The sequence below is a fragment of the Vigna umbellata genome, chromosome 5 (genome assembly GCF_029865625.1).
Source record: "Vigna umbellata cultivar VRB3 chromosome 5, Vumbellata_1.0, whole genome shotgun sequence".
In the NCBI taxonomy this organism is placed as follows: domain Eukaryota; kingdom Viridiplantae; phylum Streptophyta; class Magnoliopsida; order Fabales; family Fabaceae; genus Vigna; species Vigna umbellata.
Window position 1 is genome coordinate 29,462,349 of NC_142169.1, and position 14,019 is coordinate 29,476,367.

General features: G+C 32.3%; 2 protein-coding genes across 6 annotated transcripts; one reads left to right on the top strand and one right to left on the bottom strand.

Annotated features, from left to right (window-relative positions):
• Positions 1 to 2,075: 2,075 nt before the first annotated feature.
• LOC124839675 (F-box/kelch-repeat protein At1g57790-like) lies at positions 2,076 to 5,948 on the top strand. Of its 2 annotated transcripts, none has more exons than XM_047315573.2 (3): positions 2,076 to 2,229; positions 3,169 to 4,285; positions 5,501 to 5,948. In XM_047315573.2, exons 1-2 carry the CDS (start codon positions 2,198 to 2,200, stop codon positions 4,265 to 4,267), a joined length of 1,131 nt encoding a protein of 376 aa, XP_047171529.1. In that variant the 5' UTR covers positions 2,076 to 2,197; the 3' UTR covers positions 4,268 to 4,285; positions 5,501 to 5,948. The 2 variants fall into 2 exon arrangements, with proteins under 2 accessions (XP_047171529.1, XP_087947566.1); XM_088091440.1 differs by lacking the exon at positions 2,076 to 2,229 and adding an exon at positions 2,256 to 2,274.
• A 1,551-nt stretch (positions 5,949 to 7,499) lies between these two features.
• On the bottom strand, positions 7,500 to 12,783 carry LOC124839674 (RNA-binding (RRM/RBD/RNP motifs) family protein). Of its 4 annotated transcripts, none has more exons than XM_047315570.2 (10): positions 12,650 to 12,783; positions 11,353 to 11,819; positions 11,156 to 11,272; positions 10,801 to 10,941; positions 10,478 to 10,651; positions 9,066 to 9,273; positions 8,797 to 8,963; positions 8,234 to 8,319; positions 7,928 to 8,094; positions 7,500 to 7,714 (listed from the first exon to the last, which is right to left on the bottom strand). In XM_047315570.2, the coding sequence occupies exons 2-9, from the start codon at positions 11,791 to 11,793 to the stop codon at positions 7,956 to 7,958; spliced, it is 1,473 nt and encodes a 490-aa protein (XP_047171526.2). In that variant the 5' UTR covers positions 11,794 to 11,819; positions 12,650 to 12,783; the 3' UTR covers positions 7,500 to 7,714; positions 7,928 to 7,955. The 4 variants fall into 4 exon arrangements, with proteins under 4 accessions (XP_047171526.2, XP_047171527.2, XP_087947672.1 ...); XM_047315571.2 differs by having other exon boundaries at positions 11,353 to 11,793; positions 12,650 to 12,736; XM_088091546.1 differs by lacking the exon at positions 12,650 to 12,783 and having other exon boundaries at positions 11,353 to 11,562; positions 11,623 to 12,643.
• Positions 12,784 to 14,019: the final 1,236 nt, after the last annotated feature.

Sequence of the window (14,019 nt, forward strand, 5' to 3'; positions counted from 1 at the left end):
AGTGTGACATGACAGTGATAGTGCCACATGTCACTATCAGGTCACATGTCATTGCATTAGTGTTAATTTGGTCCTTGTATTTTTATTCTATCTCAATTTGGTCCCTCTATTTTTATTTAGTCATAATTCTAAAAATTAAACAATTTTGTCCCTCTCCAAATTCAAACAAAATTTAAATTGTGTATAAATATTAACAAATATTTTTATTAAAATTGATATTTTTGTTAAATATTTTTAACAAGATTAAGTTTGTTTATATTTTTATTTAATTAATTATATAAATGTTAATTATGTTCTTTAAATATACCTATAAGAGTTAAAAGAAAACAGTGACATAATACGGTCGTGTGAATTTTCGAAATGAGTTAGCTCATGGAACAAATTATTGACGTGAAATTTCACTTTTTTTTTTCAAATAAAAAATTGGAGAAAGTTTTCGTGAAAACAGTAATTAAAGGTAGTTTCTTCTTTCATGATCTTCCATGGAAACTTTTTTCACGAAAATTCGCACCAGCATGTTATGTCACTCTTTTTTTAAACTCTTATAGGTATATTTAAATAACATAATTAAATTTTATATAATTAAGTAAATATAAATTTAATTAAACTTAATCTTGTTAAAAATATTTAATAAAAGTATCAATTTTAATAAAAATATTTGTTAAGATTTATATACAATTTAAATTTTGTTTGAATTTGAGGAGGGACAAAATTGTTTAATTTTTAAAATTAAGACTAAATTGAGTCAAAATAAAAATAGAGGGACCAAATTGAGACAAAATAAAAATACAAGAACCAAACTGAAACTAATGCAATGACATGTGGTCTGAGAGTGACACGTGGCACTGTCAGTGTCACGTCACACTGTCATTGCTACGTGACACAATATCAGTTTGACATGTGACATTTTTATTTTATTTTTTAAAAAATTAAAAATAAGTAAAAAATAAAAATAAAAATAATTAAAGAAAAAACAGGAACACGTGACACCTATTTTACGAAACTAGCAGGAATAACGTAATTTCTTTAATTTTCTAAAATAAAAACCCAAATAAGAAAAAATAATTGAAAATCTAATTGATACTTCTCAACAAAATCAAAACCTAAAAAATATTAAATCTTTATTTATTTATTATGTATGTATATTCTATTTCTCTTTGTAATTGATTTTTTTTTTATAGATATTATGGACCCTTTCTCACCTTAACTTTAACTTAATGATGTTAGTACGGGAGAGAGGCTGGGGCGAGGCAAACCAAACCCTAATGGGAACGGTTATAAAGATGCAACTTTTGGTCTAAACGAGGTTCGTGTGCGAGAATGATGAATAGAATTGAAGACTGGAGTATTGTCATCACCTACCTGCGCCATGTGCTAATACCATTGGAAAACATTATACCCTTATAAATACGCCACATTTAATTTAATATCTCCTCATTCTTCATTTAACATTTATTGTAATACAAAAAAATATCAATCTTTTAATAAAAAGGTTATAATTTACTGGCAAAGGGATTATATATATGTATATATATTATCTTCAAGAATACAATAACTATTGCCGCTTTATGTAATTTTGCTTGTACATAAGACATAGAAAATACTTAAACCTTACAAAATAAAATAACTATAATTTTCAAGATTCCCATATAAATTTAGCTAGAAAAGTAACAAGGTTTGTGAACTGTTTAAATTCGTCATCGGATCATTAAATCATAATGAAATAAATATGTGTTCAAACCAAAAATATAATCCATTTACAATTAAATAAAATTTACAATTTAATTTATAGATAAATTATTAGATGCGATAATTTGAGAGCAAGAGAATTGTAGAAAAAAGAAAAAGAGTGGAATAGAAAAAAGGAAAAGGGGTGAATATATTTGACTTTGACCAGAGTGAACAAAATTTTACAATGTAATCAGAAGCATGGAAGAGGTACCCACCGATCTCTGACACGTCATTATCAATCACGTGGTGATTGGTGGGTGTAGCGGTGGCTGTGGAAGTGTTCACAGGGTATTATGTGTATAAGTGTGTGAGTCAGTCACACGTGTTGTTCATGTGCTCTTAACCTTTTTTGTGCAGTTGTGAAGTGTAGCAAGCAACTTCATCCTTTCTTTCTCTCTCTGGAACGCAAAATCCTCTCTTTCTCTCTCTCCAAAACGCAACTTCGGTAGCCAATTGTCTGCGGAAAATGTCGGGGAAGAGAAAGAGGAAGTTGAAATTGTAACTTCTGTTCATCCTTACTCCCAATTTGAACTTTGCATCTCTGTATATCTCTCTATCATTGTTATTATTATTATTTTATTAATTTGCATAGTTTATAGGGACATGAAGCATTTTCACACGGTTTCAATGCCGGATCAGTACGGATTTGCAGGATGTGTCGGTTTTCTTTAGTTCCTTTTTAACTATTGAGTTTGAATTTCGCAAAAAAGAAACATAAAGTTGTTTGGCCCTAATTTACTGGGGTTGTAATTGACAATGTTTGTTAGGGTTTGTGGATCGGATCAGTATATGGTTTAGACGATTGAGGTGAAGAATGGGTTGACCTAATTTTGAATTGCTGAGTTAGTAGCTTGTAGGTTGTCTGCAGGCTGTGTTTGATTCTCAGTTATCTAGAATGCTATTGTGCTGACTTTTAAGTGACAGTTGCTATTTTGTATGTTTTCTTATTTCCAATTTGATGGAATTTTCTTGTTTCATCTACACTTATTGCCTGTATCTGAAGTTTAGTGTTGATATTTTGTCCTTTCTCTTGGAGCTGTAATTGGTGCTTCATGACTGGCCCTATGAATAACCATTTCTGGGTTTCATGGTTGTGGATTGCTCCTGTAGATCTTTAATGTAGCTGTATGATATATTGTATACTTCCCGTTACGTAAGCCCCCAAATTTTGTACCTAAGACATTTACAAGTTTTGATAAACGATACAAATTTGTTGCATGTTTATGCCATTGTTCTGTTTAAATATTTTTTCTGTTCTTTGTTTGAGATTTCCCTTAACTGCTAGAATATGGATTTGTTTACATCTTTGTTGGGATGGAAAACTGTTTCTAATTACAAAATCCTGGTTCTTTATTTATTCTTATTGCATCATAAGTTTTTTTGTTGGATTTTGTTTCACTTTTATCCAGAATGCTTTTGCTAATCCTAATTATTCAGGCTAAGCGACACAATCACAGACAATAGAAGGTCAGTTGATGAGATGAAAAGTGAACATTTGGAGCTGCAATCCTGGGCTGATCTCCCTGCTGAACTCTTAGAACTAATCTTGTCCCGATTGATCCTTGCTGATAATATCCGTGCTTCTGCTGTTTGCAAGAGATGGCATTCTGTTGCTAGTGATGTCCGTGTAGTAAGCCAATCACCATGGCTTATGTATTTTCCAAAATTTGGTGACTGTTATGAATTCTATGATCCTGTGCAGCGTAAGACCTACACCCTTGAGTTGCCAGAGTTGAATGGATCCAGAGTTTGTTATACAAAAGATGGTTGGTTGTTGCTATACCGGCCCCGAACTCACCGAGTATTCTTCTTCAATCCCTTTACTCGGGAGCTGATAAAACTGCCAAGATTTGAGATGACATACCAGATTGTTGCCTTCTCTTGTGCCCCAACATCACCTGACTGTGTTCTGTTTACTGTTAAGCATGTTAGTCCTACTGTTGTGGCTATTAGCACTTGTTATCCTGGGGCGACAGAATGGACCACTATTAATCACCCAAATCGCTTGCCCTTTGTCAGTAGCATTTGGAATAAGCTTGTGTTTTGTAATGGGTTATTTTATTGTTTGAGCCTCACAGGTTGGCTTGGGGTGTTTGACCCGGTTGAATGTATTTGGAGTGTTCTAGCAGTACCTCCACCTAAATGCCCAGAGAATTTTTTTGCCAAAAACTGGTGGAAGGGGAAATTTATGACAGAGCACGGAGGAGATATATTAGTAATCTATACATGCTGTAGTGAGAACCCCATTATTTTCAAGTTAGATCAGACATTAATGAAATGGGAAGAGATGAGAACTCTAGATGGAGTAACTCTTTTTGCTAGTTTTTTGTCTTCTCATTCCAGGACCGACCTCATTGGAGTAATGAGGAACAATGTCTACTTCTCTAAAGTTCGTTTCTATGGGAAGCGTTGCATATCATTCTCTCTTGATGACTATAGATACTATCCCCGTAAACAGTGTCATGACTGGGGAGAACAAGATCCTTTTGAGAACATCTGGATTGAACCACCAAAGGACTTTTCGGCTTGCATGTGAAGAATTTTAGTGAACCAAGTAAGCATTTACAAAGTCAGTATTGTGTATAGAATGTTTTTCTACTTCATTTTATAACCCAAGACTTTGACTGTGTATAACTGTTGGATCTGTGCTTTTGTAGCTAGTATAATGAGACATTTATGGAGCAACTAAATTTTGCTTACTAATTTAATTTATGTATATTTAAAATTTTCCTTAGTGCTCTTAATCTTCTTGATTGTTTATCAATGCTTTCCCGTAAAAGTTAATCCTGGCTGCATGCATCAGTGTTGAGTTATATGCAAATCTTAACTGGATTCCTGTGGTTACATCTCCACTAATAGCATCTCCATTTTCAATTTTAACCACTAAGATTTTACATTTTCTGTATCTTATCCATTGAATGGCTGTAAGCAAATTTGAAATGTTTATGCTTTAGTATTATGTGCCATATGGTATGATTACAGTCAAATGTGATTGATAATTGGCTATGGAAATGAGAAAGGATCAAAGTTACAGGTAAAACTGCAAAACATAATTGTATGCCTGCATGTATTTTAAGAGCACTTGTGTAATGTTGGAATGGCAGAAGGAACCAAGTCAAGTAACATCTGTGCACACTGTATACTAGATTTTATAATTCATATTTTTTACAGTTTCAATAATGATTTTACATATTTCTTTTATTGCATTCACCTTCAAATTTTGTGAAACTTTTCTAAAAGTTGGGTACTTAATATCGTCAAATTGTGAATTTTGTATTGCTTTGTTGCCTTCTCAGGTGGTTAGAGCCACCGTATAATTAAATTTGACTGGCTTAGACAACCTATTAGTAAGAGCACCAACTGGCATCCGTATTTTTCTTAATTCAGCTTGATGGTGGGATTATACATCTGCATTTCTAAAAATGTTAAGAACCTTGTATAGGCAAGGGTCAGTGTGTGATGAAGTGGTCTGTGATGGGAAATTCAGTTGTTGAAGGGTTCTGTAGCAACTAGCAACCTCATGATTGATTTTCTTTCTTGGGTGCTTAAACTGATTAGACCAATCTGTTGTTTGATTGATCAAATATATCTTGTTTTCAAATGAATATTAAAACTTTCTGTTTCAATATTTTATTAGATTATAGATTACTCCTCTATACCTTCTCATGTGTGGAGTTTTAGCTCTCCCTCTTTTTCTGTAATGTTTGTTCCTTCTGCTTGTGAGTGGTGGATCAACATTTCCTAACATGATGTCTATGTCTGTATGCAGCATTTTGATTCAACGTCAGTTCCCAATGCAGAACATGTGAATATTCAGAAGCATGCCCTGTTTGCAGGGTGCATGTAGGAGGCTAATGTATGTGTAAAACTGAAGTTACATGTGAAGGAAGGACCTCTGTGAGAGGGAAACGAAAGACTTGCCTCCTTGGTTACCAGCTTTGCAGATCCTGGAACATCAAGATTTTTGGGCTCAGCACAGCAGAAGACGTAGTTTATGCTAATCTAGTGATTTATTAATTATTATTTTGGGCATCAGTAGTTTATAATATGTGAAGGAATGGACATCTCTAAGAGGGAAGCGAAAAAGACGTGCCCCCTTTTGTTCATTTCGTATCTGTTGATCTTTGACTATTATGAATTTTTGCCCCCAACACAGCAGTACTTATGCAGAAAATTAGTTTATATTAATAATAAAGACATTTTTTAGTTTTTGGCCATGATTCATAGTTTGTTTTTACTATGCTTATCAATATTAGTTTAGTTTGTCTACTAATTCAATTTTAGCTATATTTGTTAAGGGAAAAGAATCATATTGGTGAACTCTCAATGGATAACATTCATTATTAAACATGCAACTCTTAAAAATATCTTCTGGAAATTGAAGAGTGATTTTTTTAATCTTTATTTTCACAAAAACTGTTTTTCCTTTTCAGGAAACTTGTGAATTTAACTTGAGTTGGTAATTAAAATTTAATGATGTGAAAAATAGTAATCACTTTTGTTAGCATATTTGCTGTATTTTAGTTTGAAAATATTTTTATTGCTTTTGAGGATAAAAATATCAGTCGATATTTTGTGTACTTGACGCAAAATTTATGTATGAAATTTTGATATTTTTTATGATTTTCAAAGTTTAAAAAATTTAATGTAATTAGTTTAAAATAGTATATCTATTTAATTTTTAAATTTGGAAAGTAAAATATATCATATTTTTTAGACAAATTTTAATAAAGTGTTATAATTTTAAAATTTATTTAAAAAATCTGAGAAAAAATTATTCTCATTGAATTTAAAAGTATATTTGCAACAATTTTTATTTCAAAATCAATACCCGTTTTTAAAATCTCATAATAAATACCTTTTTATAAAAATATAAATTAAATAAATTCAAAACAATTTTTGAAAAGGTATTTCAAAAAATTCAGTGGGAAATTTTTATTGGAGCTATTCATAAGAATATTTAATTAAAAAAGAAATTATAAACATTTCAAAAATTGTATGCTACTAAAAAAAGTTAAACATATTTTTAGAGCTCATAAATTGAATAAGTTTTGAACTCGACCCTATAAAATTTTAGTTATTGTTTTCCGTTCTCATAAAAAAGGTAAATTTTAACTGTAGTCTCTAAATTATTTCTTTGATTTTAATTAGTCTAGAATTTGAAATCACTACTTCTATTAGACAATATTTATTTTTCATATCTTAAAGAGTATTTTTAGACGCTACATATATTTTTCATGCTTCATTTAGAATGATTACATAAATTATGGTTTATACAGACACTTAATTAGTATCATATAATAGTGATCAAAGATAGTGAATTTTTACTTTAGACGAACAAAAGTACGTTTTTTCATTGATCCAACAAAAGAAAACTCATTCTATAGGAATTAAAACATATTTAGGTGGAAATAATTTTCAACTATTTTTTGTAAATAATGTAATATACATGACACTCGTGCTAATTACCTAATCCGTAAACCCTAAAGAAAGATTAGAATTAAACATCACAAACTTTCTTGAGTCAAGTCCTTTCCTTCACGAAGTATCCGCAACTGAAATGGAGTATATATAAAAGTGGTATCATTTCTCCCTTTTATATTTTGGAACGAATCATTAAAATCCTTGAATTGACTGCAGATAAATTATATTTCGAGAGATAAAATATTGCATACAGTCACAGATAACTTCGTTCTAAATTCTATTTTTTCTACCACGATGGTTAGATTTTTTCTACCACGATGGGTAGAATCACACACACATGCATGTATGAGAGAGAGATCACAAGACATATTCATAAACTTTCGGGAATCTAGTAACATTTGTCATGTTTTTCAGATCACTGTTGCCTATTTAGGAATTTGAGAACGAAAAAGTGTACAAAAGAGATAAAATTATACGTAAATGCCTTTACAAATATGTAGTACTGGTACAAAAATTGTAACAACTCCATTCACAACAATTAAAGCCTCGGGTGCATCTGCTGAGGGAGACAGAATAATATCAGTAAAATCCCGTTCATACATTGTCCATCATGCAGATATAAACGAAGGAAGTGCAAATCATTATAAGTATGAATTTCAAAAAATATATATGAATCAAATTGTAATTTCATTTGGCTAGATCTTTTCTCCCGAATTTATCAAAACTAATTCAGAATTGATGGAGGTAGAGCACTAACGGAGTAGGAACAAACCTCAATTTCCTAGCTCCTTAAAGCCCATTTAGTAGGGATGATATCGGCCAAGCCCACTATTGCTGTTATTATCATTACTGCGTTTCCCACCACTTGAACTACCGCTGCCCCTCCTCCTATGTTGGGATTCCAGCACCGGGGCATGCTGTTGAAACCCTGGTTGTTGTCTATATGTACCACCATGGATAAAAGCAAAAAATCTCAGATATAGATGTTGCCAATAGTAAATTGTTAATTACTCACTGCGGGAAAAACTTGAATGATGGATTGAATATCTAAAATTATATAAATCATGATGACACTCACAATACATATCCAATCCTTCCATCAGGTAAAAGCATCGGCATCATTGTCATGCCAGGAGGGGTTGGTCCAGGACCATACATTAGTGGCTGCATATTTAAGAACATCAACATCGGTTAGAGACATATTGAGACATACACGTACCAGTATCAGCAGTTTTGCTTAAAATTACGGAGGACCGCATTTCGTTTTGTTGAATGTAACTATTGACTAAAAGTAAGGAGCGAAAAAAGTGGATACAGTTAAACTGGGTATGTGTATTAATATGTATCGGTGATATATATTGTGAATCACAAGTACATCAACTAAATTAAAAAGAAATTTAACTGTTGGGGATCATTTACTGCAAGTGAAATTATGTTGGAATGATGAAAACATCAATAATCAAACTTGATAACTATACAATTACTAGAGTGCAATCCACTCCTGTAACCTCTCAAGGTGACACCACATTTGCCAGTGTTTGTGGGAGGTAAATTCCTAGCCAAACCTCCAAACATCAATTATCTTTTCCAAATATTGCAAATCTAAATAGTTGAGACCCAATCCGTCATAGAGAAACTTACTTGCGCAAAGCCAGCAGCACCATATCCTGCACCTATTGCACCACCAACCATACCATAACCAAGATGAGGTGGATAAGTGGGAAGTATAGCTGACTTCTGTTGATTAGCTGCCCCAGATGACTTCTGATCTGCTTGTGGCTTTGCTAATGAACACTCCAATGTTTGTCCTGTCCGTCCCCAAAGAAAACAACACATTCGTAACTGTCTAGTTCACTGTTTTTAAAGAATATTTTAGGAAAAAAAGGATCATAAATTAATAAAAAAACTACCATCAATTTCATATTTCTCTGTGTTCTTCAATGCCTTCATGGCACTTGATCTTTCAGCAAAGTGAACAAAACCATATCTGCTCTTTTCTTGGCCAGCTTTAGCAGAAGGGACAACCACTTTTGTGATTTTTCCATGATGTTCAAACAGCTCCTTAAGACGATCCTGAGTAATGTTTCCTGGAAGGTTCTTTACATACAATGCTTTTACCTGTAAAAAGCACTAAAATTATACAACTCTATAAAGCATAACTAAAATATAAAAAGTATTTCATGAGGAAAGCCACAGGAAAATTAATCCCGTTCTCACAACAGTTGCGCGGACAGTATTAACATGAAACACAACAACCAAAGATACAGGAAATTTAATCCCAGCGACAGCTCAATAATAAGACAGAAAGTCTTCACATTCAAGTCTTCCCAAAATATTTTACTCACTAATATCTTGTTTAAACCAAAAAACTCAGCAATTAATTGATGAATAATAACATTATATTAGGATTAATTAATTACATTTTTTAGGGTTTGTCTCTCTTCCTATTGTAAATCTCCCTTTTAATAAAAACAGTACCATGTGTTACTGAACAGCTAGTAATATAATGCCCAGAACACAAAGCAGATGCATGAAGCAACCCTGCACCAAGAAGACAGAAAATGGAGAATACAAATTATCTAAGTGTTTTTTTTTCAGTTTTGTGTGCATTGAGCATATAAAAACAAATTGGATAAGTTGAACCACTTTTGTCTTAGCTTCAATGCCAATTAGATAGTAGTAGCAATAAAAGGGTCACCAACAACACAGTTTGAAAAATGTCACACTATGGGGCCAGAAGGGTCATCTCACCATTTAATTACTAGGTTCGATGCTTTTCTTTTGCATGAATTACCCCACCGTTTTATGTTATATTCTTTCAGTGTGTTCATTGGAGGTGTCCTATTGCAGACTCAATTTGTCTGCATTGTATCCTCTCACTGTTGACGTTATCAATATTTGCCTTTTGAATTTACCAATGGTTATCAAATTTTATTTTATGTCTATTTGCAGCTGTTATATAACTCATACTTGTTGGATTGAACCAAGGCCAAGGAGAGCCCAATGGTATAATAGATATATAAAATAGATCTTTTCAAACTAATAAAAATAATCAATTATAATTATTATGAATTTATTCGAAAATCTTCTGAACTATTTCATGTTGCCATTTGAATAGTATTCAATACATCATATCTTGTTCATAAGATGAGACATTCAAATAGTTGCATTATGCTATATAACATAAACTGTAGCTATGCAACGTATCAACAAATATGATGTAGATTTATATCTCAGCACAAATTATAGCTATACTGGCCTACACATAATTTTTTCTTCAAAATGAATTTATTCATAAAATTTAATTTTATATTAAAATCACCTGAGAGTTTGCAGATGATTCATAATTCCTTGGATCAGCCCAGCTAACTGTTGGAGCATTACTGCCAAGTTTAAAGTCTGAGTTTGACATTTTCTGCCTTGAATATTCTGCACAAGCATTGTTGTAATACTCAATAAAAGCAAATCCCCGGTTACGGCCAGAAACCTGTGGGTCCTGTACAACGATACAGTTTGCCAATTCAAGGCAGAAATTACCCATTATACATCACAATTAATAGTTTTGGTGACAAGAACAAACTTTAAACATGAGTTAGCAAATTAAAATCATACTATATGACATAATAGAAATAAAGTCAACCAAACCTTCAATAGTTCCACAGAAATGACTCCAGGGCCAATCTCTGAAACAACTTTGTTCATATTTTCTTCAGTCCAATTTCTGGGAACATTACCAATGAACAACCTGTGCTTAGCTTGAGATGTTGAGCACTTTATTTTTTTTCCCTGGGAACTCAGAAAAAAGAAGTCACTTAATTCAGATCACAGTACCACAGGCTAGGGTGGCCACTGGCCAGCTAAACAGATAGGATATAGAATTTTTTTAAATTATAAGCGAAAAAAACAGAAAACTGGAGTAAAGAAGTAGATGACCTAATCAATGAACAGGATAACAACTACAGATTAGAAAAAAATAGCAACAACTACTGTACCAAAATACCTTAAGTTCAGTGTTGTTCAGCTCCTTAATAGCCTTAGATGCCAATTCCTTTGTCTTGAAGGTCACAAAAGCGTATCCTTTTGCTTCACCGGATTCTTTGCCCTTCATTATCCTAACCTGTACAAATTTAATCAGTTTCGGAAGAAATACATGAAAAAAGAAAAAGAAAAAGGATAGAAGAATTTCATGTATCTAACCGCTGAAACTTCTCCCACAGATTGACAAAATATGCTCAAATCTTCTTCAGAAACTTTTGGAGGAATGCCCCCAATGTAAACCTCGGACCCATGAGGTGGAAGTGCAAGAAGCTCAGCATGTTTCTTTTTCTCATCTTCAGTGTCTGTCACTCCTGTCTCATCTTTAACATCTGAAGGCTTAGTCTCTTCTACTTCTTCCTCCTCCCCTTCCTCCTCCTCCTCCTCCTCCTCCTCTTCTTCTTCCACTTCTACTTCTTCCTCCTCCTCTACCTCTTCATACTCAACTTCTTCTTCCTCCATTGTCTCCTCTTGATCATTTTCCCCGTCAAAGTCTACTTGCTCATCAGAATCTGTAGGTTTCTCAGGCTCACTGTTCCCCTCTGGTGACTCTGGAATTTTGACCAATACATCTTTATGTCCTGTCCCAGGCATTTTTTGCATCTAGAAAAAGCAAACTCGCAGGGGAACTGTGAAGGAAGCACATACGCCAGAAGTATTGAAGAGAGATTGCAAATATGGTAAGGTGGAAACAATATGAGAGGCCAATTGGAATAGCAGAGAAAGAATTTTGATTGAAACTGTTCCATGGGGTGTGGACTAAGGAGTAGTGATATGGTTGATTTAATCTAGGGATCATTGTAACATTGCAACAAAAGTAACAGAGACAGCCAAGAGAGAACTCTCAACTAAAAATCAAGAAGATAGCAATGCTCAAAAGGGCAATCAAAGAAAAAAAAACATCTATGGGGAAATGAATGTCAGAATTTCTCCATACTTAGATGCCAAGAGTTGCCCGGAAAAATAGAGGCCAGTTAATTGTTTAACTATTTGTTGGAGAACAATGCACACAGAACAGAGTGGGAAAGGAACAAAAGTAAGAAATAAGAATCTGAACAACAAATATAATAAACATAAAAGTTTACATAACCGAGGGTGAGAGAGCAATTAAAAGTAAAGAACATCACATTCTGCTCCAATGCCCTCCCTACTAAACTAGGTTTAATGGGAGTCTAAGACGAGGCATATTATCACAGTTATTTTGACATATAAAAGCAATGTTACTACTCCCTAAGAACCATGGAGTTTTCATTGTGAACATGATAATGTGTTATCTAAAAATCTACCAAGTGATTCTCATTGAACAAGTTGCTAGTAGAATAGCCATGCTAATCTCATGGATTGTCAAAGAAACTAATGGAACATCATTCGTGTATCCATTCGCAAGAATATGAAACTATATATGTAAAACAGTGTCAATTTGTGTATTAGAAAACCAGAGCGAGAGGAGAGAAAGTACCTAACTGAGGACAGGTTGAAATCAAAATCCAAACTGTTCAAAACCCTAATCAATGCACCTTATATTCATGCAGTTGTGGGGTGAAATTCACAGTGGCTAAGTGGTGTAGGGAGAGATTTTGCCTTGGGCCTTAGGACTGGGCCTTCTGAATCACATAATCTGACAACCTCTTATATATATATATATATATATATATATATATATATATATATATATATATATATATATATATATTCACACCTTCAAAATTTGATTAATTCAAATTGAACCCACGAAGACTTTATTTGATAGGATGGAAAAAGAATAAAAGGTGGAAAAGAAAACTTGAATTGAAAAAATAAAATAAAAATTTATACATTATCTACTCTTTCATTATTTTTATTGTAGCTTCTCTTAAATCAAACATAATAAAATATATGGTTATTAATGTTTTCATTCCTTTTAATTTTATTTTCAGTTAAGTGAACAAACCACAAATACGATGTTGCCCTCACATTAAAATATTGTATTGATGTTAATGCTAAATAGAAGTATCATTGTTGTATTATTTACATGTTTTGTTATTGATTGAAATTTATAAAAAAATTATAATTATAATTAGTAATCATTAAATAAAAGATTAAATCTAAAACATGTTTTTAATAAATGGTGCACTTAAAAAAATGAGTTAGAAAGGAATAACGGATAAGTTTATATTAGAGATTTTTTAAAAAACATTATTTTCTTTCATTTCTAAAAAAATATTTGTTCAGTCCAAGCTTAAAAACTTGAAATTTGTTTATCATAAAATACTATGTTTTTGTACATACTATTTATTTTATTTGGATTTAAACAAATTAGAACTAGCTGATAAAATGTCTTGAGGAACAAATTAAATCATAGCTATCATTGTTTATATTTTCAAGTCTCGTTTGCTTTTTTTTTTTAGGTTTTATATCTATATAGTTTTGTTTAGATAATGCACATTTTGCTACTACAAGGTGTCCCTAGGAAATTGGTCATTTTTTCACTTAACTTAGGTTAAATGTCATTATGTCATGATTGTGTTGAATTTTATCCAATAAATTAAAATCTAGTCTAAATATTTTGTTTAATAATAACAAATTCCTCATTGTAAAATTTGAATAGATAAATACATGAACTGTTTTGATATAATAAAGTAACAATCATTTCAAAATAATTCCTCCATAACTTATTGCGGAAGACTCAAATTAAATTAGTATAACTTCAGTTGAAAGCAAGCTAACCCAACTCCATTATCAAAACACTATGACTAGCTAGTCATAGTATACTACAATTAAATGAAGGTTCTACATTTTTTTTGTGTTTAAAATGGGATGACTAGCTAATCATATTACATAAAAGAGGCA